This window comes from Sus scrofa, chromosome 2, assembly GCF_000003025.6.
Source record: "Sus scrofa isolate TJ Tabasco breed Duroc chromosome 2, Sscrofa11.1, whole genome shotgun sequence".
In the NCBI taxonomy this organism is placed as follows: domain Eukaryota; kingdom Metazoa; phylum Chordata; class Mammalia; order Artiodactyla; family Suidae; genus Sus; species Sus scrofa.
In genome coordinates this window covers 77708156-77730895 of record NC_010444.4, presented here as the reverse complement: position 1 = coordinate 77730895, position 22740 = coordinate 77708156, and the positions used below count along the sequence as shown (strand labels likewise).

The following is a 22740-nucleotide window of genomic DNA, read 5'->3' as shown; positions in this document are numbered from 1 at the left end:
GGCGCCGCCTCGCCATGGACGCGCGCGGGGGCGGCGGGCGGCCCGGGGAGAGCCCGGGCGCGACCCCCGCGCCGGGGCCGCCGCCGCCGCCGCCGCCCGCGCCCCCCCAGCAGCAGCCGCCGCCGCCGCCACCGCCCGCGCCCCCTCCGGGCCCCAGCCCAGCGCCCCCTCCGCAGGCGCCCCGGACAGAGGCGGCTCCCCCGGAGGCGGCGGACGAGGGCGGCCCGCGGGCCCGGCTCCGCAGCCGCGACAGCTCGTGCGGCCGCCCGGGCACCCCGGGCGCGGCGAGCACGGCCAAGGGCAGCCCGAATGGCGAGTGCGGGCGCGGCGAGCCGCAGTGCAGCCCCGCGGGGCCCGAGGGCCCGGCGCGGGGCCCAAGGTGTCGTTTTCGTGCCGCGGAGCGGCCTCAGGGCCCGCTCCGGGCCCGGGGCCGGGGCCGGCGGACGAGGCGGGCAGCGAGGAGGCGGGCCCGGCTGGGGAGCCGCGCGGCAGTCAGGCCAGCTTCATGCAGCGCCAGTTCGGCGCGCTCCTTCAGCCGGGCGTCAACAAGTTCTCGCTGCGGATGTTCGGCAGCCAGAAGGCCGTGGAGCGGGAGCAGGAGCGCGTCAAGTCAGCGGGGGCCTGGATCATCCACCCGTACAGCGACTTCAGGTACAGTCACCCACCCACTCGGAGGGCGGGCTGGCCCGCGCGGAGGGGCACAGCGAACGGACGCGTGCGGGGGCTGTCCTTGGAGCGCTTCAGGGAGGGCGGGGCGGCGCGCCCCGTGGGTGACCTCGGGGCCCCTCAGTGACCTCGGGCGCGTCCGGACCCGCCCCGAAATGACCTGGGGGCGCGAGACTCCGCCCTTGGAGGGGCACTGGGGGGCGCACGCAGGCTCCCTTGGGGACCCCGGCGCGCCCCCTCCCACGCATCCTGACATTCCCCGCCCTTTGGGGTGGGCTCACGTCAAGCGCTGCGGGACAAGGGTCTGAGCGCTCAGGGGCGGAGAGGACAAATAGAGGGGAACGTGGGCGCGGGGGAGGCGGCAGAGCGGAAGCAAGGAGGGAGGAAGGAAGGGCGCCTGGGAAGGACGCGCCCTGGAGAGGCTGGCGGAGAAAGGGTTAAGCAGACACGGCGGGTCCCACGGTCTCCACCTGCGCCCCACGCCGCAAGGAGGCGCGTCCTGGGTCGCTGGGCCTGGGTATCCTGCGAGGAGGGGGCGCTGAGTGTGCTGGTGTCTCCAGGCTGTCTTCCTTGAGCCGCATCTGCCGTATCAGCCGGGTAGTGTGTCCAGGTGTCAGTGGTTGATGTGGTTTAAGCTGGTTGATGCGTGCAAAGTCTCAGGGCAAGGCCTTGCGGAAGATCACGCCGTATTTGTGGTGTGCCCAGGTGTCGGTGGTTGTATAGATGTTGATGTGGATTAAGCCGGTTGATATGTGGAAAAGCCCAGAGCCAGGTCAACAGTGTATGTTTGCAGCTCTGTTCCCGGGCGTGTGCTATGTGGCCTGCGAGTGTGAACAGTGCATATCACTGCAGACAGTGTGTGTGATCACGAGGATGTGACTGAGGAGGGCGGGGGGCCTGGGGGCATGGGCCAAGGGATCTGGGGGGGTGTGTTTCCATGGTGGATCCCCCCAGTGTGCGCTGGGGAGAGATGAGGGGTGTGTGTGTGTGTGCATTGGTGGGCAGTGGGTGTGATGTGTGTGTATGGTGTGTGTGTGAGGTGATGTGTCTGTGAGTGGGGTGTGTGAGTTGGGGTGCAGAGGGTTTATGTGGCGGCCCTGGACCATGGCTCTCAGGGCAGACACAGTTTCAGCACCACAGACAGCAGCCTGGAGGTCTCTGGATCCTCAGGAGCTCCAGATCTCTTCTGCCCTCTGCCTGAGCCCAGAAGTCTGGAGTCTCTATTTGCTCCTGAATCCCCAGAGCTAGGAAAGGGGGGCTATGGGCCTCTCACTTTCCCTGGCCCTTCCACAGCCCCTGTGCTTGACACCTGAAGAAAAGACCCAGGGGCACACAGGTCAGGGACTGAGGCTGGAAGAAAGTCCAGGATTCCAGGTCCTCACCCAGACCCTCCTGGGAGCTGAATGCAGCCTTGACTAGTGGCTTGGGTTTTGGGGCCCGGATGGGATCCCTCTGCGTGGTCTGGACCCACATGGAGATGGTTCCCATCCATGAAATGGATAATGGATTCGAGTTCCAGGGCTCCCTCATCTGCCTGGCCCCACTGTGCCTGGGGGCTAACACCAGCTGGCTGAAAAGGGACATGGGGCATGTGGGCAGGGGGAGGTGGCAGCAAAAAGGAGCCATTCTCCGACCCCTCCAGCATGTCTGCCTGTGGCATCCCTGGGACTGGGGGTGGCCCTGGGCTTCCTCTTGTATGCAGAAGGGGTTGGGGGGGTACTGAGAGAGGAGTCGGGTGTCCCTAACCTTGTGCCCATCCATCCAGCACGGTCACCTGTGGGTCCTCAGGCAGACACATTGTAAACTGGAGGTGAGCAGTGAGGTTGGGGGTGTGGCCTGTAGTTGGAACTAAGTGAGCGAGTCCAAGTAAAAAACTTAAGCTTCTGCCAAGATGGGGTGCTGCAGTGCCTCTAAAACCCCTCCCCCATGTTATGGGACCCCTTCTAAAGCCCTCTGAGGAGTTTCTGTCTTGGCACAGTGGAAGCGAATCCGACTAGGAACCATGAGGTTTCGGGTTCCATCCTGGGCCTCGCTCAGTGGGTTAAGGATCTGGTGTTGCTGTGAGCTATGGTGTAGGTTGCAGATGCAGCTTGGATCTGGCATTGCTGTGGCTCTGGCATAGGCTGGCGCCTACAGCTCTGATTAGACCCCTAGCCTGGGAACCTCCATGTGCAATGGGTATGGCCCTCAAAAGACAAAAAATAAAAATAAATAAATAAATAAATAAACTCCTCTGAGTCAATACGGAGACAGACCCCCATGCACATGACCAGAGCAGGAGCCCCTCCTGGGCCAGACGTTGTGGCTTTCAGAGCACCTTAAGGATATTGATCCGGTCCTCACACCAGCTAGGTGGTGGGTGCTGCAGCTACCCGAACTTACACATGAGGAAGGGGGGAGCACAGAGAGGTAAAGACACTTTTCCAAAGCCACACAGCTCTTCCCAGCCAAAGCGGGGATTTATACCTGGGCAGGTTGGCCCCCAGTCCACACTTTTGACTGCCAGGCCAAGAAGAAATGAATAGGAGGAAACAGCATTCTGGGGGTTATTCTAGAGAAGTGGGTGGCCCTGGGTCTTCTCTGCGTTTATGTGTGCGTTCATTTTAAAATCCATTGGTGGAGCAGTGGGGGGGCCCTTCCCATGTCTGCGTGTCCACACTGGCCTCCTGTTTTCCTCATGACATGATTGTGGAGAGACTCTCCCACTGGTGCCTGTTTTGAGCCCTGGACAAGATTTAAAAGGGAAAGGGGGCATTCCCGTTGTGGCTCAGCGGAAACAAATCCAACTAGTATCCATGAGGTTGCAAGTTCAATCTCTGGCCTCGCTCAGTGGGTCAGGGATCCAGCGTCGCCATGAACTGTGGTGTAGGTCACAGACGTGGCTTGGATCCCGGCGTGCTGTTGCTCTGGTGTAAGCTGGCAGCTGTAGCTCTGATTCGATCCCTAGCCTGGGAACCTCCATATGCCGCAGGTGCAGTCCTAAAAAGAAAAAAGAAAGAACGAAAGAAAAGGGCAGGCATACAGGGAGACTCAGGCTCCCACCCCAGCCTCTAGGTCCCTGCCCTCGGCTGCAGTGTCTCCAATTCTTTGAGCTACAACTTTGTTCAAATTGGCCCGGCACCCGCCCGGCACGGAGAATGGGACAGTTACTGTGTGGCGGACCGGAACAGCCCTGGCTGCGCCGCTTTGTGCAGCCACACGAGCTTCCAGGGAGGAGAGGCATTTGCAGAGGCCTGGAACGGGAGGCTCTTGACTCTGGATGGTGGACAGGGGGCTGTGGAGGGCAGTGATGGGGCCCAGGGAACAGCCTGGGCCAAGGCCCGGGGCAGGAGCAGACGTCCAGCCAGGCTGTGGAGGGGGTGCTGGGGGCAGTGTGCAGCGAGTTCCCTGCTGTGCCTGGGCTGGAGTGCTGTGCAGGCTTCCCTGCCTCAGGTTCTCCCATTGAGAGGTGGCACCTTGGGGGAGGAGTGTCTGACCTTCTCTGCTTTGCTGGCTTGCATCTCACCCCCCCTTCCCAGGGTGCCTTTGCAGTGCCGCCCCCGAAGAATGCCTTCACCCCAGTTCTGCTCCTTCATCCCCTGGCTTACACAGCCCCCCGACACCCCTTTGGCACGTTTACCCCACTCCTCTCCATCTGTTTCGTGTCCACACCTCTGGAGTACTTGGAAGCGGCTTTTTCTGCTTGCTTTGCTGACTTGCCTCTCTGGCCCCTGCCTGGTATCTGGGGCCTGGTGCGCGGCACCTGCCCAGGAGGAATTTGGGAACCCGCAGAGGAGCACCCATGAGTGCCAGTTGAGGCTAGTCAAGTCAAGAGTGGCTTTGGATCAGCTCCAAACTTTTTTAAGGCATGAGTAACTAGAGCTGGTGCCTGGACACAGACGTTCCAGGAGCTTCCATGGGGGTGGGGCATGGAGGGGAAGGAGCAAGTTTGAGGGACAGCGGGAAGTATCCAGGCTCAGGAGGGCTGATTTTCCTTCTTTGCACCCTGAGGTCCACACCTGAGTCAGAACAATCGAGAAGACCCCCACAGGGCAAAGCAGGGTGGGGGCCTGGGTAGAAAGTCACTGCCTGGCCTCGCCTCTCCCAGTTCATGGGGCCCTGGCAGGGTCCCCTGCCTCTCCCCGCAAAACAGATGAGAAATAAATACAGTTAGGTCCTGTCCCCGACACCTGACCACTCTCCATTATGGAAGCCAGGCAGATGGGCTCCAACATGGAAACATCTGAGATGCATGAAGTAGGAGAGCTCCGAGCAGACAGTGGTGGTGGGCGGGCGTGGGGCGTCCCAGGACGAGATGGCCCAGGCAGGGCCCAGCTGCCTGGCTGCGACTCCCAACCTCCATCCTGCACTGTCTGCTTTTTCCACCACTTTCCTCCACCTCCTTGGATGGTGGTCCCTTGGGGGCCGAGGCAGCCCTGGCCAAGTGGAGGCAGGTCTGGGGCAGAGGCCTTACCTCCCTAGGGAGTGTGGGCACATGGCTTCCTGCTGCCTTTCCTTTGTAAGTGATTGCCTCTGAAGTCTGACTTGAATCTCTCCTGATGCCGGTGAATTTCATTTCAATGTTCGTAAATGATCTACTGCTGGGGGGCCTGGTGTGAGGGGGAAAGATAAGTGGGTCTTGTTCCTGGCCCTCAGAGGAGCTTAGGCGAAGCCAGGACCCGTGGACGGTGACCTGTGTCTGTGTCACCTTGACTGGGGTCCCTGAGGGACTGGGTGCAGGGGCTGGCCTGAAGATCCTGTCAGGGCTGGAGGCCTTTCCCCACCCCGGATGGCCCAGGGTCAGTGGGAGATCAAGACACACGAGCTCATGTGAATAAACCCCGAATTACTGGGACTGGGGGCACCCAAGGGACCAGGGCGAATTTCCCTGATTCCGCATCCAGCATGCAGGCTCTCAGCACTGGGGGACAGCAAACAAACCTACTTCCCAGATGGGAGGGTTGAGGCCGAGGCCCAGGCCCCTCTGGGCTGGGAGAAAGGGAGCTCCAGGGTCCCTGTAAGGGGCCGGGGGCCCAAGGAGGCCGAGCCCCCACAGCCCAGGGGCTTCCTGCCAGAATTTGGCATTTCTGGCCCCTAAATTCCCTGCTTTAAAAACTTCACATCCCCACATCTCCTCTTTCAACATCCCAGGGCCTGGGCATGACTTGGGAGTTGGGCGGACTTTGCTCAGCTGCCCACTTGCTCAAGACAGACTCTACCTCACTTCCCCCAACAGCAAGCCCACCCCAAATGCCAGCAGCACAGGCCACCCCATCTCCTGCCTGGACGCCACCTCTACCCCTTTTTTGGCCTTCCAGCTGCCAGCAGGGGAGTCTCAGAGACATGGTTTGTCCTTCTCGCTTTAAAAGCTGCCATGGGCACAGTGGTTAACGAATCTGACTAGGAACCATGAGGTTGCAGGTTCGATCCCTGGCCTTGCTCAGTGGGTTAAGGATCTGGCATTGCCGTGAGCTGTGGTAGAGGTTGCTGTGGTTCAGGTGTAGGCCTGCGACTACAGCTCTGATTAGACCCCTAGCCTGGGAACCTCCATACATATACTGTGGGAGCGACCCAAGAAATGGTAAAAAGACCAAAAAAAAAAAAAAAAAGCTTCCATGGGAGTTCTCGTCATGGCTGAGTGGTTAACAAATCTGACTAGGAACCATGAGGTTGAGGGTTTGATCCCTGGCCTTGCCCAGTGGGTTAAGGATCTGGTGCTGCTGAGAGCTCTGGTATAGGTCGCAGACTCAGCTCAGATCTGGTGTTGCTCTGGCGTAGGCCAGTGGCTATAGCTCCAATTAAACCCCCTAGCCTGGGAACCTCCATATGCCGTGGGGGGTGTGGCCCTATAAAAGACCAAAAAAAAAAAAAAAAAAATCTGCCATGGTCAGGGCCCCATGGCCCTGAAGAACCCAGCTCCCACCCCCTGCCTCCCTTCTCCCCTCCCTCCACTCCCCTGCTTTAGCCTGAGCCCTTCCAGCTGCCGGAAAGGGCAAACTCCATGCAGCCATGGGACTTTTGCATTTGCTGTTCCCTCGGCTCTGGGTACAGTGCCCCCCCTCAGTAGCCCTTCTCCTTCATCTGCTCATGTGCCACTTCCTCCAAGAAGCCCTCCCACCCCACTCTAGCTAAAGCAGCGCCTCTGAAGAATGCTATTCATTATGTGGAACACCCGTCTCCCCACCCAGGCTGGGGGCCCTTGGGAGGGCTGGATCTGTCTGGCCACCATGGGGTCCCCAAGGCCTGGCACACAGTCGGCCCCACAGTCTGGGGAAACTGCCATCCCTGCCACCCCACCCCCACCCCCCACGTGGGAGTCTCCATTTCCTGATCCCTGACACCTGCTGGGATCTGTGACTCCCAACCCTGGGCTCAAGCCCTAAGCCTCCATCCCTTGCTTGTCCTTAATCTCCAACCTCCGGCCCTAATCCTCTGGGATTTGCTCTATCCACTCTGTAATTCCTGGACTGCTTCCCACCTGGTTCCTAGTTCTCTGACCCTGAAGGGAGGGAGCCACTGGCTTCAAGCTCCCAGGTCATCCCAGCCCAGGCGGGGGCAGAGACGTCCACCACAGTCTCTCCTGGCCTTGCCCTGCCCAGTTCTGGAAGAACGGGGCTGCTCTTCAGCTTTGGGAACTTTGACGGGAGGGGCCTGAGTGCAGGAGGCAGGAGGGTGACATCACAGTCCCCAGCTCTGGCCCAGCGGCCTGGCCACTTGGGTCCTGTCTTTTCATACTTTCCAGCTTTGGTTTCTCCCCCTGCACAGAAAGAGCAGCTGGGCAGCTGCCAGAGCAGAGCCTGAGCTCACAGGGTGGCGGTGCTGAGCTCTGCCTGTGTGGGTGTGAGCAGGTGCGCTGAGAAGCCTGGCCTGGCAGCTGGGGTCCTGGCCACTGAGCCCGCAGGAGCCCCAGCCTCAAGGATGAATGGTCTGAGGACATAGGCCAGAGCTGGGCTTTACAGGGGACGAGGGGTCTGAGGACATTTAAACCATTGCTAAAGGCCCTGGGTAGCTGAGGGCTGACTGTGCACAAGGTCCCTGCTGGCCCTGATGACATTCCAGGGTCTCTGGGGCAGCATGATGTGGCACAGGATGCTAGGATTAGGCAGATGTGGCTCAGAGAAGGGAAGCAATTAGCCCCAGGCTGCACAGCCCAATGGGGAGGGCAAGGCCAGGAAAGGCGGGGACCCTCAGCCCCAGGCCTCAGCTTCCCCTCCTCCTGTCCGCATCCAGGAGGACCAGACTTGACCGAGGGTTGAGGCCCTCGGCTGGTTTGGGGCATTCTGGTTGGAGCAGGTAGGTCTACCCAGCCCCTGTCCACTGCCCTGCCCTCTGCTCTGAGGTCCTTAGCCAAGGGGACGCCACCTGGCCTGGGGAGACAGGCCACACCATGCATGGGACTGGGCCAGCATGGGTGGCAGACAGGACAGGCCTGTGGCGGCAGGCCTGGCTCTCAGGTCTCTACCCCAAGTCCCTGGCTGGGCCACCTCTCTGGTCTGTCAGTGGGGAGATGTCCTCCCACCAAGAGCAAAGGAGAGGATGTCTGTGGAAGGTGATCTGCAAAGGAGGAGGCCCTTGTGGTGGCTATCTAGATTGTTTCTCTTCCACCCCGGTGGTTTTAACCCCCCCCCCCAGTTTAGAGTGGTCCCCCCCCTTTTTTTAGCTTTTTAGGGCCGCACCTGCAACATATGGAGGTTCCGAGGCCAGGGGTCAAATGGAGCCACAGCTGCCAGCTTACACCACAGCCACAGCAACACCCGATCCGAGCCTCATCTGCGACCCACACCGCATGCAGCTCATGGCAACAACGGATCCCCGACCCACTGAGCAAGGCCAGGGATCGAACCTGAATCCTCACGGATCCTAGTTGGATTCATTTCTGCTGCACCACAACGGGAATTCCTAGAATGTTTCTAAACACTCCCCCTGTGGTTTCTAGACTCCCCAGTTTAGATAGTTTCCAACTCCCTGCCTTGAAGTCTGGGCTTCTGGTGGTTTCTCCTCCCCTGCAGTTACTCTTTCCTGCTTGCTTTGTCCCAGGGCCTGAGTCCCCACTTTGGGTGGGGGTGGGTTAGGAGCTCTGGTCTGGATGCTCTGTGGGTGGAGATGGGAGTGAGGCAGCTGCAGGTAGGAACCTGGGGTCTCGCGGATGAGCAGATGCCCCCAATCGGAGGTCTGAGTCCCCACCTTGTCCCGCTTCATGCAGAAGGCCTTGAATTGTGAGCAGTCATTTGTTTTTGCCCTAAACACTCACCCCAGGTCATGCCCACCCTTTCAGCTCTCAGGGTCTCCACCCCCGCCCCCATGTGGGTTTTCCAGGCTCTCCCATTGCGGCCCCCCAACACCCCCTGGGAGAAAGCTCCAGCATGTGGGGCCGGGCAGGTCTCAGGGACCCTCCGAGCCTGCCACTTCCCAGGCCCCACCCAGGTGGAGAGGACACTGAGGTTCCCAGAGGCTGGAGGGACTCACCCAAGGTCACACCTGCCAGTGGGCAGGAGTCCAGGTCTGGCTGCTGTCACCACAGTCTTAAGACATTGGGTCCGTTCCAGCCTTTGGCTCTCGCAGACTGAGCTGCTGTGAACATCTTGTTACAAATCACTTTTTAATTTTTTTCTCTTCCTCTTGGACAATTTCCTTGGGATCAGTTCCCCGAAGTGGAAGGCCCGGGTCACCCGGCAAGCGCGATGCTCCAGCTCCTCCCTCGCAGCGCAGCTCAGCACCGAGCTGAGCAGGGCCTTCCCTGCAGCAGGGAGCTCACTGCAGCCAAGCCTGCGCCAGGGTTGAAGGCTTTCTGCTTCTTTCTACTAATTTAGGGGAGTCCCTCCAGCTCCAGGGAGCCTCCGTCTCCTCTCCCCCCAGGCAGATCCCAGGGCGTGGTGGGCTCAGAGAGTCCCAGAAATCAGCCTGCCCCACATACTGGACCTTTCTCCCACTGGGCATGGGAGCTCCAGCCTTGATGGAGAGGACGGTCTGTGGGAGAGCCTGGAAACCCCACCTCGGGGTCCGTATCTCTCTTTGCACCATGAAGGGCAAAATCAGTGACTCTGCTCAAAACTTGAGGCCCGGGAGTTCCCGTCGTGGCGCAGTGGTTAACGAATCCGACTAGGAACCATGAGGTTGCGGGTTCGGTCCCTGCCCTTGCTCAGTGGGTTAACGATCCGGCGTTGCCGTGAGCTGTGGTGTAGGTTGCAGACGCGGCTCGGATCCCGCGTTGCTGTGGCTCTGGCGTAGGCCGGTGGCTACAGCTCCGACTGGACCCCTAGCCTGGGAACCTCCATATGCCGCGGGAGCAGCCCAAGAAATAGCAACAACAACAACAACAATAACAACAACAACAAAAGACAAAAAAAAAAAAAAAAAACTTGAGGCCTGGAGCTCCCGCCGTGGCGCAGTGGGTTGATGAATCCGACTAGGAACCATGAGGTTGCGGGTTCGGTCCCTGCCCTTGCTCAGTGGGTTAACGATCCAGCATTGCCGTGAGCTGTGGTGTAGGTTGCAGACGCGGCTTAGATCCAGCATTGCTGTGGCTCTGGTGTAGGCTGGTGGCTACAGCTCCAATTCGACCTCTAGCCTGGGAACCTCCATATGCCGCATGAGCGGCCCAAGAAATAGCAAAAAGACAAAAACAAAAACAAAACTTGAGGCCCTCCTTTGTCTGAATCTTGACAGGGAGTGTGGGCTCAGACCCTGATCTGAGCCCTTCTCATCCCCGAGACCCCAGGCCCAAGTTTTCTCTTTATATATGTGTTAACTTACATATAATAAAAAGTTTGTCATTTAACCATTTAAAAGTGTACAGCCAAGAAGTCCTCTTGTGGCTCAGTGGATTTAACATCTGGTATTGTCGCTGCAGTGGCTTAGGTTACTGCTGTTGCGCGGGTTCAATCCCTGGCCCGGGATATTGTGTGTGCTTCGGGCTCAGCCAAAAAAAGCGTACAGTCAAGTGACGTGAAGTAGAATCACAACATTGTGCGAACACCACCCTTATCCCTCTCCAGAACTTCATCTACACAAATGGAAACTCCCAGCCTCCTACAACCACCAGTCCATCTCTCTGTCTGTGGATGTGCCTGTTCTGGACGTTTCCCATCCATGGCACCCCACCCTGTATGTCCTTCTGTGTCTGCTTCTCTCACTGAGCGTCATGGTCTTCAGGTCCGTCCGCGCAGTAGCGAGTGTTGGGGCTTCTCTCCTTTTCAGGGCTGAGTGATGCTCTGTGTGGAAGATGCGGTGTGTTTCTGTGTTCATCTATCAGTGGGCATTTGGGTTGTTTCCACCTTCTGGGTGTAGTGAATCGCACTGCTGTGGACACTGGTGCACAAGCACCTATTTGAGCCTCTGCTTTCAGTTCCTTGGGTGTGTGCCTGGGAGCAGAATTGCTGGGTGACAGGGATAACTAACTTTTTGAGGAACCAACATTTTCCCCTTGGAGTGGTTTTTGTTTGTTTTTCCTTGTTTTTTGGCCGTGCCCGAGGCCTGTGGAAGTAGCCAGGCCAGGGATGGAACCTGAGCCACAGCAGTGACAGCACCAGATCCTTAACCTGCTGAGCTGCCAGGGAATTCCCCCTTCACAGAGATTTTGATTCTCATGGTTCTCAATTGGTGCGGGGCTGGGCATCTCTCCATGGGACCTCTGCTGCCTCTGTCTGTCCTTATGGGCAGACACCTTACTCAGAGTACCATGCCTGGCCGTCAGTAGATATTCCTGAAATGGATGGGCCTCTTTCTGAGAGCATTTCCTAGGTGGAATTTTGGGATTGACTTCAGGAACTTGTATGGGTCCTGAGCATACTTGGGAGGTGAAGCAACCGGTCATCACTTTTCAGGCATATTTGTCACCTTACACATCCAAGGTGCGGCCAAATCCTGTCACTCAAGTTCCTCCTGCCATTGTGCCCTCTACTCTTTCTGCCAGGCCTTGGCCTCTTTCTTTCTCCCTGCTGGGCGGGCACCCCTGCCTCTGCCCCGTCTCCAGGGCCCCTTCTCAGCCTCCTGGCACCGCCCGCCCCTGAAGTCCAGCTGGGGTTGGAGTCCTGCACAGCAGCATCAAGCTGTGCATGTCCGCTCTACCCCTGTAATCCCAACCATCCAGCACCCCAACACTCCTGGCTCCAGACCCCCACTCCCTGCTCCAGCTCCTCTGCTTTTCTCCCCACTCCCTGCTCAGCCATGGTGCTTTTGGGGCACCAACTTTGTACCAGGCATGTGGGACTTTTTTGATCCTGGGAAACAGTTAATCAATTTTTGAGCGACCTCTTGGGCTCTTCCAGGTCTCCTGCTTCTTCAAAGAGAAGAGGCCAGAGCTGGGACCATGGGAGGGACCCTGGCTAAGGGAACCCAGAGGCAGAGGCTGCTGGCTGGGGGCAGGGAGGGAGGGCTTCCCGGAGGCAGGTGGGGCAGCAGCAGAGGTGTGATGGGCTGCCTCACCCCCAGGTTCTACTGGGACTTCACCATGCTGCTCTTCATGGTGGGAAACCTCATCATCATCCCCGTGGGCATCACCTTCTTCAAGGATGAGACCACGGCCCCATGGATTGTGTTCAACGTGGTCTCAGACACATTCTTCCTCATGGACCTGGTGCTCAACTTCCGCACGGGCATCGTGATTGAGGACAACACGGAGATCATCCTGGATCCCGAGAAGATCAAGAAGAAGTACCTGCGCACGTGGTTCGTAGTGGATTTTGTGTCCTCCATCCCCGTGGACTACATCTTCCTCATTGTGGAGAAGGGCATCGACTCCGAGGTCTACAAGACAGCACGCGCCCTGCGCATCGTGCGCTTCACCAAGATCCTCAGCCTGCTGCGCCTGCTCCGCCTGTCGCGCCTCATTCGCTACATCCATCAGTGGGAGGAGGTGAGCTGGCAGCCTGGGCTCAGGTGGGGCGGGGCTAGGATGACGGGTCTCAAGGTCTGGGGCGGGGCTGGGAAGAAGGGCCGGGGTCTCGAAGGGCGAGGGTGTAGGGTGCCATGGGGGTGAGGCTGTGACAAGGCTACAGGAGCGGGGCTTAAGATTTGAGGGGGGCAGGGTCGTGATGGGTGGGGCTAGGATGCAGGTGCGAGGCCATGACTTTAGGAGGGGACAACGAAGGCACCAGGAACAAAAAGGCGGGGCTACCAGGGCCCAGGCTGAGGACAGGGTTGTGGGAAGAGGCGGTGGTCCCCCCTGGGAGAGAGCTGTGGGCTGCCCACCAGGCAGATAGATTTGGGCGCCTGGGGTGGCAAGCTGGGTAGGGGGCCACGTGCCCTAGTCTAGGCACCTCGTTATCTTGAAAGGCATCAGGCCTCCTGGGAGTGGGGTCACACTCGGCCACGGCCGGGGTGCGGTGAGGCGAAGGTCCCTTTCGGAGCTCAAGGGGAGTGGCCTTCGCCCTGGGGGCAGGGGAGGGGGTGAGGGCCTGGGGCGTGAGGGGCCGGGGCAGAGGCTTCTCCCTCCCACACGGGGTCTTCAGTGACCAGCTCAAGCATCACCCCCACCCCACCCCCCAGATCTTCCACATGACCTATGACCTGGCCAGCGCGGTCATGCGCATCTGCAACCTCATCAGCATGATGCTGCTCCTGTGCCACTGGGATGGCTGCCTGCAGTTCCTGGTGCCGATGCTGCAGGACTTCCCGCGCAACTGCTGGGTCTCCATCAACGGGATGGTGGTGAGCCCCGCCCCGCCCAGGGGAGAAGGGGACCTGGAGAGAGGCATCCCGGTTCCAGCCCAACGCGCCCCCTGGCAGCGCTCAGCGGCTGAAACCCTCTGGTCCAACTTCGATCCTTGCAGAGACCAGGACCGTGGAGATCCTGGGCAGTCAGAGGGTGATAGGACAGCTTTTGTCCCCCAGGGACTGCATCATCTTGCTGTTTTTTTCCCCATTGAATCCACTTTTTTATTTACAAGAATTTATTTAAAAGACCATTTTAGATCATAACCCTTAGAAAAATGATATCAAGAGACATGAGAAATAAAAACTGGAGACTCTGAAGCACCTATTGCTTCCTGGCTGAGATGCTGATGGTGCAGGGAGGTGGTGGAGTTGGGGCTCGAGCCACAGGGAGCCTTCCTCCTGCTGGGGTGCACGTGGGGCACTGAGCAGGTGGGCTTTGACGGGCGGGAGCAGCAGAGGAAAAACCCGCCGGCGCCCGGCCCGGCGCCTGGCACAGCTGCTCGGCTGAGGCAGCTTATTGTCTGGCCGGACACCCAGGCATGCTGTCCTGTTTCCTGAATCGGGCAGACTGCCCCCTCCCAGAGCTGGGTCAACTGAGGACTGGGCGAGGCAGGCGGGGGTGGCCTTCTGGTCCTACTTGATGTTTCCACTCCCCTTGCCCCTGTAATCAGGAGCCCTGGTGGGACTTTTACATTCTCTTGCCCTCATAGACGCTGTTATCAGAGGCTGCAAAGGGGTGGGGATTCCTGAGCCCCCCATGTCTAGACTCTGGCCCCTCAGAGCTTCAGCTTCCCCAGGACTGCAGTGGAGAGGTGGCTTCTGACTTGTCCCTGCTGCTGAATTGCCATGACAACGTGTGTCACCCACCTGAGTCTCAGTTTCTCTTGATTACCTCTGGACACAGGCAGCTCACTACCTAGATGCCTGGGGAGGATGGCAGGTGGGGCCCTCGGGGTCAAGGGGCTCCTTGGGGGCCTGCGCACCTATCCACCTACCCGTGGCCTTGCAGAACCACTCGTGGAGCGAGCTCTACTCCTTCGCACTCTTCAAGGCCATGAGCCACATGCTGTGCATCGGGTACGGGCGGCAGGCACCGGAGAGCATGACAGACATCTGGCTGACGATGCTGAGCATGATCGTGGGCGCCACCTGCTATGCCATGTTCATCGGCCATGCTACCGCCCTCATCCAGTCGCTGGACTCTTCACGGCGCCAGTACCAGGAGAAGGTCTGAGGGGGGAGACAGCTCCCAGCCCCCAGCTCCACGTGACCTGCTGAGGACAGGAGACAGAGGGGAGTGGTGGGGGGGACGTGGGGATCCTGGGTGCTCTGTGGTTGTGTCTAGAAGAAGTGGAGGTCCATGAGGAAGCTCAGGGCCCTTTGGGCGGAAGGATGCCTGGAGCTGGGAGGGGGCAAGGCAGGAGGGGAAGAGGGGGATTCAGGCCAAGGAAGTGTCCCAGTAAGACAGGGCCAGTCCTTGGGGCATCAGGGAGCTCTCATGAGGGGAGTTCTGGGCTGTCTCAAGAGGGACAGAGCAGAGTCCTTGGGTCACCTGAGGACACGGGGGAGGCCTCTGGAGGAGCAAAGAGGTCCTGGCGCTTGGCCTTGGTTGGGGAACCTCCGTGGGGCTATCCTAGGGCCGGGGGTCTTTGCTGTGCTTCAGTTTCCCTTCCTCAAGGCCAAGGGTGGCCTGGTCCCCCAGACACGGCCCTGTTGGCCCACACTGCCGCCTGACAGCCTTGCTGGGGCAGCTGCAGCCCCCAGCAGCGCCAACATCAGGTCACCGGGTCAGCTGGGCCCGGGGCCAGGCAGCCCTGCTGTCCGGAAGCCACAGGCTTCTCACCCAAACATGAGCTGGTGCCGCCACCCGCCTGCCGTCACGGGTTCCACTGAGCTCAGGGCAGCTGTGGCCGGGCAGGGCGGGGCAGAGCGGAAGGGAGCAGGGGCAGCCCTGGGGCCCCATCCTGGGGATGGCAGGGCCTGGCACCCCCACCTGGTGCCCACACCCCCTGCCCTGCTCAAGGGTGGGTGATTTCTGGAAAGATCATCGGGGAGGGGAGCCAGGGCCATGGCAGGGTGGGGTGCCTCTGGCACAGGGGCCAGTCCAGCCCCTGTGGGGGCCTGGAGTCAAGCTGCCACCCATTCCTCAGGGGCAGGAATGATTTTTCTTGGCATAAGCATGTCCCCAGTCCTGCCCGGGATAGACTCAGACAGGGCATGGTTGCCGTTGATCTGGAACTCAGAGTTCACCGGGCACCCTGTTTTGTCCTTGTCCAACCCGAGGGGCGGCGGGGGCTCCGAGCTGGCTGCTGACCGCCCCGCCCCGCCCGGTTACAGTACAAGCAGGTGGAGCAGTACATGTCCTTCCACAAGCTGCCCGCCGACTTCCGCCAGAAGATCCACGACTACTACGAGCACCGCTACCAGGGCAAGATGTTCGACGAGGACAGCATCCTGGGCGAGCTCAACGGGCCCCTGCGGGAGGTGAGGACCCAGCCGTGGCGTGAGGACTTAAGCTAGACTTGGGCCCACATTGGCCCTTGCCGGGGGGGCCCCCCACAGGCCTCTGCCTCCCCAGATGCCCCCTCCTCCAGGGGCCTGGGTCAGACACCCCTGCCTGGTGGGGTCTTGCTCCACGGCGGGGGCAGCAGGCTGGAGCTAGTCTGTTCAGGGCTGGGCAGCTCCATGACCGGCTGCTGTTCATCTGGCTCTGCCTGCAGCCGGGGTGATGTCGGGGGAGCTTCCCGGGGCTGCTGTCATGAATTCCCACAGGCTGTATTCCCGGAGAAGTAGTTCTGCAGGTCAAGTGTCTGAGATCCAGGTGTGGCAGGGCCATGCTCCCTCCAGAGGCCCCCAGGGAGGGTCCCTCCTGCCCCTTCCAGCCTCTGGGGGCCCGGCGGTCCTTGCTGTCCTCTGGCTTGTAGGTGTGTTGCCCTGATCTCTGCCTTCGTCTTCATGTGGTCCCTCCCTGCAACTCTTGTGTCCCCTCTATAAGGACATCAGTCACTGAAGTAAGGGCCACTATGACCTCATCTTAATTAACCACGCCTGCGAAGACCTTCTTTCCAAATAAGTTCCCTTCACCTGTACCAGGATTAGGACTTCAGCGTATCAATTCAACCCACAGCAGTTACTGGGCGCCCACTGTGTGCCCTGCCCTGGGTCCTCAAGGAGGTAGGGCCGGAGGGAGAAACTTCAGGAGGGACCTGGGGTGAGGAGGGGATGGGTTGGTGACTCTGAGGAAGGCAGGGTGTGAGCCTGCAGAGGGCACGGCCATGGCAAGGCTGAGGAGAGGGAGGAAAGATGCCAAGATGAAGTGGCCACTGGGCTTTCTTCTGAGGGTGGCAGTTAGTGCCCTGGGTTTCCCGGAACTGCAGGCAGGCGAGGGCAGGTCCAGATTCCCTCCAAGGGCATAGGTCCCAGTGGCCCAGGTGGAAGGGGCAACCCTCAGGTGCATTTATCTTGAGCGGCTTTTCCTGTGATCAGGGGTTGGTTGGTTTGCTTTTCTCTTTCTGTGAACTGTCCATAACTTTTGCTTGTTTTTCTATAGAATTTTTGGTCTTCTTAGAAGTTTTCGATTGAACTATAGTTGATTTACAATGTTGTATTAGTTTCTGGTGTACAGCACAGTGTTCAGTTATGCATATATACCTTTTGATTTTTTGTCTTTTTGTCTTTTTAGGGCCACACCTGCAGCATGTGGAGGTTCCCAGGCTACAGGTCTAATCGGAGCTGTAGCCGCCAGCCTACACCACAGTCACGGCAACACCAGATCTGAGCCGTGTCTGCGAACTACACCACAGCTCACGGCAATGCCAGGTCCTTAACCCACTGAGCGAGGCCAGGGATGGAACCCGCAACCTCATGGTTCCTAGTTGGATTTGTTTCCGCTGCGCCATGACGGGATCTCCCCATATATGCATTTCTTTATCAGATGATTGTTACAGTTTATCACATAATACTGAGCATAGTTCCCTGTGTTACAGTAGGACCTTGTTGTTTTATCTATTTTATATATAGTAGTTTGTACCTGTGAATCCCAAAATCTTTTTTTTGTGTGTGTCTTTTTAGGGCCGCACTCAAGGCATATGGAAGTTCCCAGGCTAGGGGTCGAATCAGCGCTCTAGCTGGTGGCCTACGCCACAGCCACACCAGATCCAAGCTGCGTCTGCAACCTACACCACAGCTCATGGCAACGCGGGATCCTTAACCCACTGAGTGAGGCCAGGAATTGAAACCTGTGTCCTTGTGGATAGTAGTCAGATTCATTTCTGCTGAGCCACAATGGGAACTCCCTAATCCCAAATTTTAAGTTAAGGCCCCATCCCCTTTCCACTTTGGTAACCATAATGTTTTTAGAAATCCTTTCTACTGGGAGGACTTTAACTCTGGGTGATGTAAATTTCCATCCCAATGGCCATTTGTCTTTTTTTTTTTTTTTTTTTTGGCTTTGGCTTTGGCATATGGTAGTTCCTGGGCTAGGGGTTGAATCATTGCTGCAGCCGCTGGTCTACACCACAGCACAGCCACATCAGATCTGAGCCACATCGGCGACCTACACCACAGCTCATAGCAACACTAACCCACTGAGCGAGGCCATGGATCAAACCTGCACCCTCATGGAGAATAGTCAGTTTCATTTCCATTGAGCCACAGTGGGAACTCCGACATTTGTCTTTTAACTTCGCTTATTGTGTTTTCTCCTCATGTGGAATTTTTATGCTGTGTACATCAGGTGCTCCATGTAACATACTTGATGTACACGTAGGTGTTCAGTGTGTGCTTGCTGAGGAGAGTGACAGTATGGTGTTCAACGTCTACCCTCTGTATACAGTTGGTGCTCGACACCTCATTGCTTGTACAGAGTAGGTGCCCAATACTCTGCATACAGCAGGTGTGCAATACAGACTTGCTATACAGAGTTGGCCCCAATACCTGCTTGCTGTACATAGCAGGTGCACAATACATGCTGTGCACGCCTGGGTTTTAAAGGAATTTGCCAGTTTCTTCTAACACATAAGAGTTTCATTTTTCACGTGCAGATTCCTAATGCCTTTGGGATTTATCGGGGAATGTGGTACAAGGACGGGATCCGGGCTTGTCTGCTATGGGGCTGAAATGTCTGGCTTTGCCTGTGGCTTGGTGGGGTGGGGGGACACCATTACCTTAAACTGAGGTTCCTGTGTGCTTGGGTCTATTTCTGGACTTTTCTGTCCCATCGGCCTGTCTGCCCCTTGTATGCCAAACCTGCAGTTTGCACTGCAGAGGTTTTAACGCCCTGGAGGGCAAGCCCCGCCTACGTGCTCCTCCTGGTCACGGGTTTCCTGCTATTTCTGCTCGTTTGTTCCAAGAGAACTTGACGAGCTCATTGTTAGGCAGTAAGCAGGGCAGCATTTCCATGGAGCTGTTGACTGTGCCCCTGAACAGGGCCACGGTTTCCACTTGAAGATGGTGAGCCGTGCCGCCAAGGTCACCATCCACAGCTCTCCTGTGCCTTCGGGAGGGTTTTCAGTGTTTCTCCATGTAAACGTGGACACATCCTGTCCCACTCATGCTGCGCCTCTTACTTAGCTCTTTACGTGGGTGGAGATGCGCTCTTCTCATCGGTTTTACCTTCTGGGTGGCTTTTCTTTGGATGTACAAAAGCTATGGATTTTCCTTTTAAGGTCAGCTTTCCTCTTTATGGACATGTACCCTGTAGAAAGTGCCCACGTCACGAGGGCACTCTTGGTGGATGTTCCATAAGGTGAAGGCCCCATGTAACCTCATCCAGATCAAGCACAGAACGTTTCCTTCCCCCCAAAGCTTCTTTGCGAGGATAAGCGTCATCTTAACTTCTACCACTGCTGTTTCATTTCCAGGCTCTTTGTTTCCACATCGATTTTTAAATTGAATCACTTGCTATTTTGACTAACTTCCCTTATTGTTATAGTTTCCCATTGACTCATCTGGATTTTTCAGGTAGCCCTATTTATAGGCATAGTAAAGAGATAAGTTTTATTTCTTCCTTTCCAGTTCTTACATCTCTGCTTTTCCCTGTCTACCTGCTTTGGTCAGCACTGCCAACACAGGGTTAAACAGTAGGAAATCCTTGGGCATCTTTCCTTGATTCTGTCTTTGGTGGCAAAACCTCTAATATTTGCCTATTAAAATGCTGGCTTTGGAGTTCCCTGGCGGCTCAGCAGGTTAAGGATCTGGTGTCACTGCTGTGAGGCAGGTTTGATCCCTGGCCTGGGAACTTCCACGTGCTGTGGGCATGACCAAGAGAAAAAAAAAGCTGGCATTCAAGCTACAGCGTTAAACTCCTTTCACAGACTGGGCCTGAGAGAGCAATGGTCCCAAAGGTAGGGTGAGATGGAGGCCCTGATACCACCCTGCTCCACTACAGGAGATTGTCAACTTCAACTGCCGGAAGCTGGTGGCCTCGATGCCACTGTTTGCCAACGCTGACCCCAACTTCGTCACGGCCATGCTGACCAAGCTCAAGTTCGAGGTCTTCCAGCCAGGTGACTACATCATCCGTGAAGGCACCATCGGCAAGAAGATGTACTTCATCCAGCACGGGGTGGTCAGCGTGCTCACCAAGGGCAACAAGGAGATGAAGCTGTCCGACGGCTCTTACTTTGGGGGTGAGCTATGGCCACAGGACTGGCCCTGCCTGGGGATGGAGAGCAAGGTGGGGAACAGGGTGAAGGTCAGGAAGGTCCGGGTCGGAGGGGAGAGAGGGTGCTAGGCAACACACCCACTGGCAGGGAGGGCCCGGGGCAGTCAGGTGTTGCCAGGCAGTGAGGACATGCCCCTGGCTCCCTGCAGAGATCTGCCTGCTGACGCGGGGCCGGCGCACGGCGAGCGTGCGGGCTGACACCTACTGCCGCCTCTACTCATTGAGCGTGGACAACTTCAACGAGGTACTGGAGGAGTACCCCATGATGCGGCGGGCCTTTGAGACCGTGGCCATCGACCGCCTGGACCGCATTGGTGAGTGGGCCCAGCTATTGGCCTGTGTGGCTGTTGGGGGCGGTCAGGCTGAGAAGGGTGGCGGTGTGGCCCACCTGACTCTCGGGGCAAGATGTTTTTAGCTATGCACAACTTTTGTCCACTAAACAAATATCTGAGCGCCCACATATGCTAGGAGGTGTAGACATGGACCATAAGGCTTGAGGCACAGGGGCTCCCTCAAGAGGCTTGTCTTGGGGAGGGGCCGGGGCTGAGGTGGGGGCAGCTTCCTCGTGATTCCAAGTAGAGACCCAGACAGAAGAATGAGGGAAGGTCTGGTCTAGGAGTGGACACAGCATGTGCAAAGGCCCTGAGGTAGGGAAGAGGCCAGAAGCCCAGGGAGACAGGGAAGCTGGAGAGGAAGGCAGGGACCAGGCTCAGGGGGCTGGTGGACTGTTGTGTGAGGGGTGTGCTCAGAGGCCACATGGAGCCCCTGATGACAGTACGCAGGGGAGGATTTGGTGTGTGCAGGAGGGATCTCGTGGCCTGGCCTGTGTGGCGGGTGGCCTTGGGTACAGGAGAAGCAGGGGGGAGTCAGCAAAGGTTGCAAGGACTTGCTGATGACTAGACGCAGGAGTCAGGGAGAGGCAGCCCCTGGTGCTGTTTGTGGGAACGAAGACAGTGAGTGTCTGGAAAAGCAAGACAGGGTGGGGTGAGGAGAGCTGTTATAAGGGACTTCCCAGTACACAGCAAGCACTCAGTGTTTATATATTTGTGACAAGTAAGTGCACAGGTGTACCTACCCCATATAGATGTTCAACCCATCCTGGCTGTGTCTATGGTAGGCATGCAGCCCGCCGGCTGTGTACAGTCAGGGGTTCTGGGTATGGTGTTCTACACCACAGGCATAGGTAGGTACAAGGCATGCTTTCTATACAGTGTCTGAACCCTGCTCTGTCTACACAGCAGACACACAGGTTCTTTCTGTGCCTTCTTCATGCAAAGGCATGTGATGCCTGCCTGCTGTGTCAGCTTCCAGTACACAGCAGATACTCAGTGTCTGTGCATGCAGGAGGGGGGCTCCATTCCTGCCGGCTGTGCAGAGCAGGTGTCTGACGCTGTGCCTTGCCCCCTCCGCAGGCAAGAAGAACTCGATCCTGCTGCACAAGGTACAGCACGACCTCAACTCGGGCGTGTTCAACAACCAGGAGAACGCCATCATCCAGGAGATCGTCAAGTACGACCGCGAGATGGTGCAGCAGGCCGAGCTGGGCCAGCGCGTCGGCCTCTTCCCGCCACCACCACCGCCGCAAGTCACCTCCGCCATCGCCACGCTGCAGCAAGCTGTGGCCATGAGCTTCTGCCCGCAGGTGGCGCGCCCGCTGGTGGGGCCCCTGGCGCTAGGCTCGCCACGCCTTGTGCGCCGCCCACCCCCGGGGCCTGTGTCTGCTGCCCCCTCACCTGGGCCCGCGCCCACCGCCAGCCCCCCGGGCGCACCCGCCAGTCCCCGGGCGCCGCGGACCTCGCCCTATGGCGGCGCACCCGGCTCTCCCGCTGCGCCCCGCGCCGGACCGGCGCTGCCCGCGCGTCGCCTGAGCCGCGCCTCACGCCCACTGTCCGCCTCGCAGCCCTCGCTGCCCCACGGCGCACCTGGTCCCGGCCCCACGGCCTCGGCGCGCCCGGCCAGCAGCTCCACACCGCGCCTAGGGCCCGCGCCTGCCACCCGGGCCGCTGCGCCCAGCCCGGATCGCAGGGACTCGGCCTCGCCCTCGCCGGGCGCTGCCAGTGGCGGACTCGATCCGCTGGACTCTGCGCGTTCACGCCTCTCATCCAACTTGTGACCCTCGCGCGCCGCCCCGTGAGCCTGGGCGGGCCGGGGCGGGCCGTCATCCAGACCAAAGCCATGCCATTGCGCACAGCCCAGGCCGCCCGCCCCAGAAGCCATAGAGAGATGTAGGTAGCTGTAGTCGGACGGGCGGCCTGGGCGGGCGGGACCACCCCGCCAAGCCCCTGCTGAGCCCCCCATCGCCCTGCGCCCACCCACATGGCCCCTGCCCCTGGCGGCCTTGCGTCAGGGCTCCCTTCACCTCGGTGCCTCAGTTCCCCCAACTGTGACGCGGGGACAGGGCTGGACTGGGCAAGAGAGCAAGAGATGGTGGTGGAGCCTGGCCCGCCGCGGTGGCCCACTGATGAGGGTTGTTTTTTAAGTGCAATACTTGGCCCGCCGGCTTCCGCTGCCCCCGTCGCGCTCACGCAATAACCAGCCCGGTCCCTGTGCGCACACGTCCGTGGTGACCTCCCCGGAGCGGGCACGCCCAGCTCTCTCCAACACCCAGGACCGGCGGTCCTGGCCGCGCCTGGGCGTAGGGGTGAGGCTGGGGGCGGGGGGGTCCGCCAGTGTGATGAATGTACTGACGAGCTGAGGCAGCAGCGCCCGCCCCCCACGCCCCACTAACCCCCACGCCCCCATTCCGCGCAATAAACGACAGCATTGGCGCCCAGCCT

At 58.8% G+C, this 22740-nt stretch overlaps 1 protein-coding gene across 1 annotated transcript; it reads left to right on the top strand.

Annotated features, from left to right (window-relative positions):
- Positions 15 to 22737, top strand: HCN2 (hyperpolarization activated cyclic nucleotide gated potassium channel 2). The gene is given in 9 exon segments (XM_021084305.1): positions 15 to 366; positions 369 to 651; positions 12076 to 12499; positions 13132 to 13293; positions 14309 to 14527; positions 15637 to 15783; positions 19688 to 19928; positions 20113 to 20277; positions 21376 to 22737. Coding segments are annotated over 9 exon segments (2694 nt in total). The 3' UTR covers positions 22077 to 22737.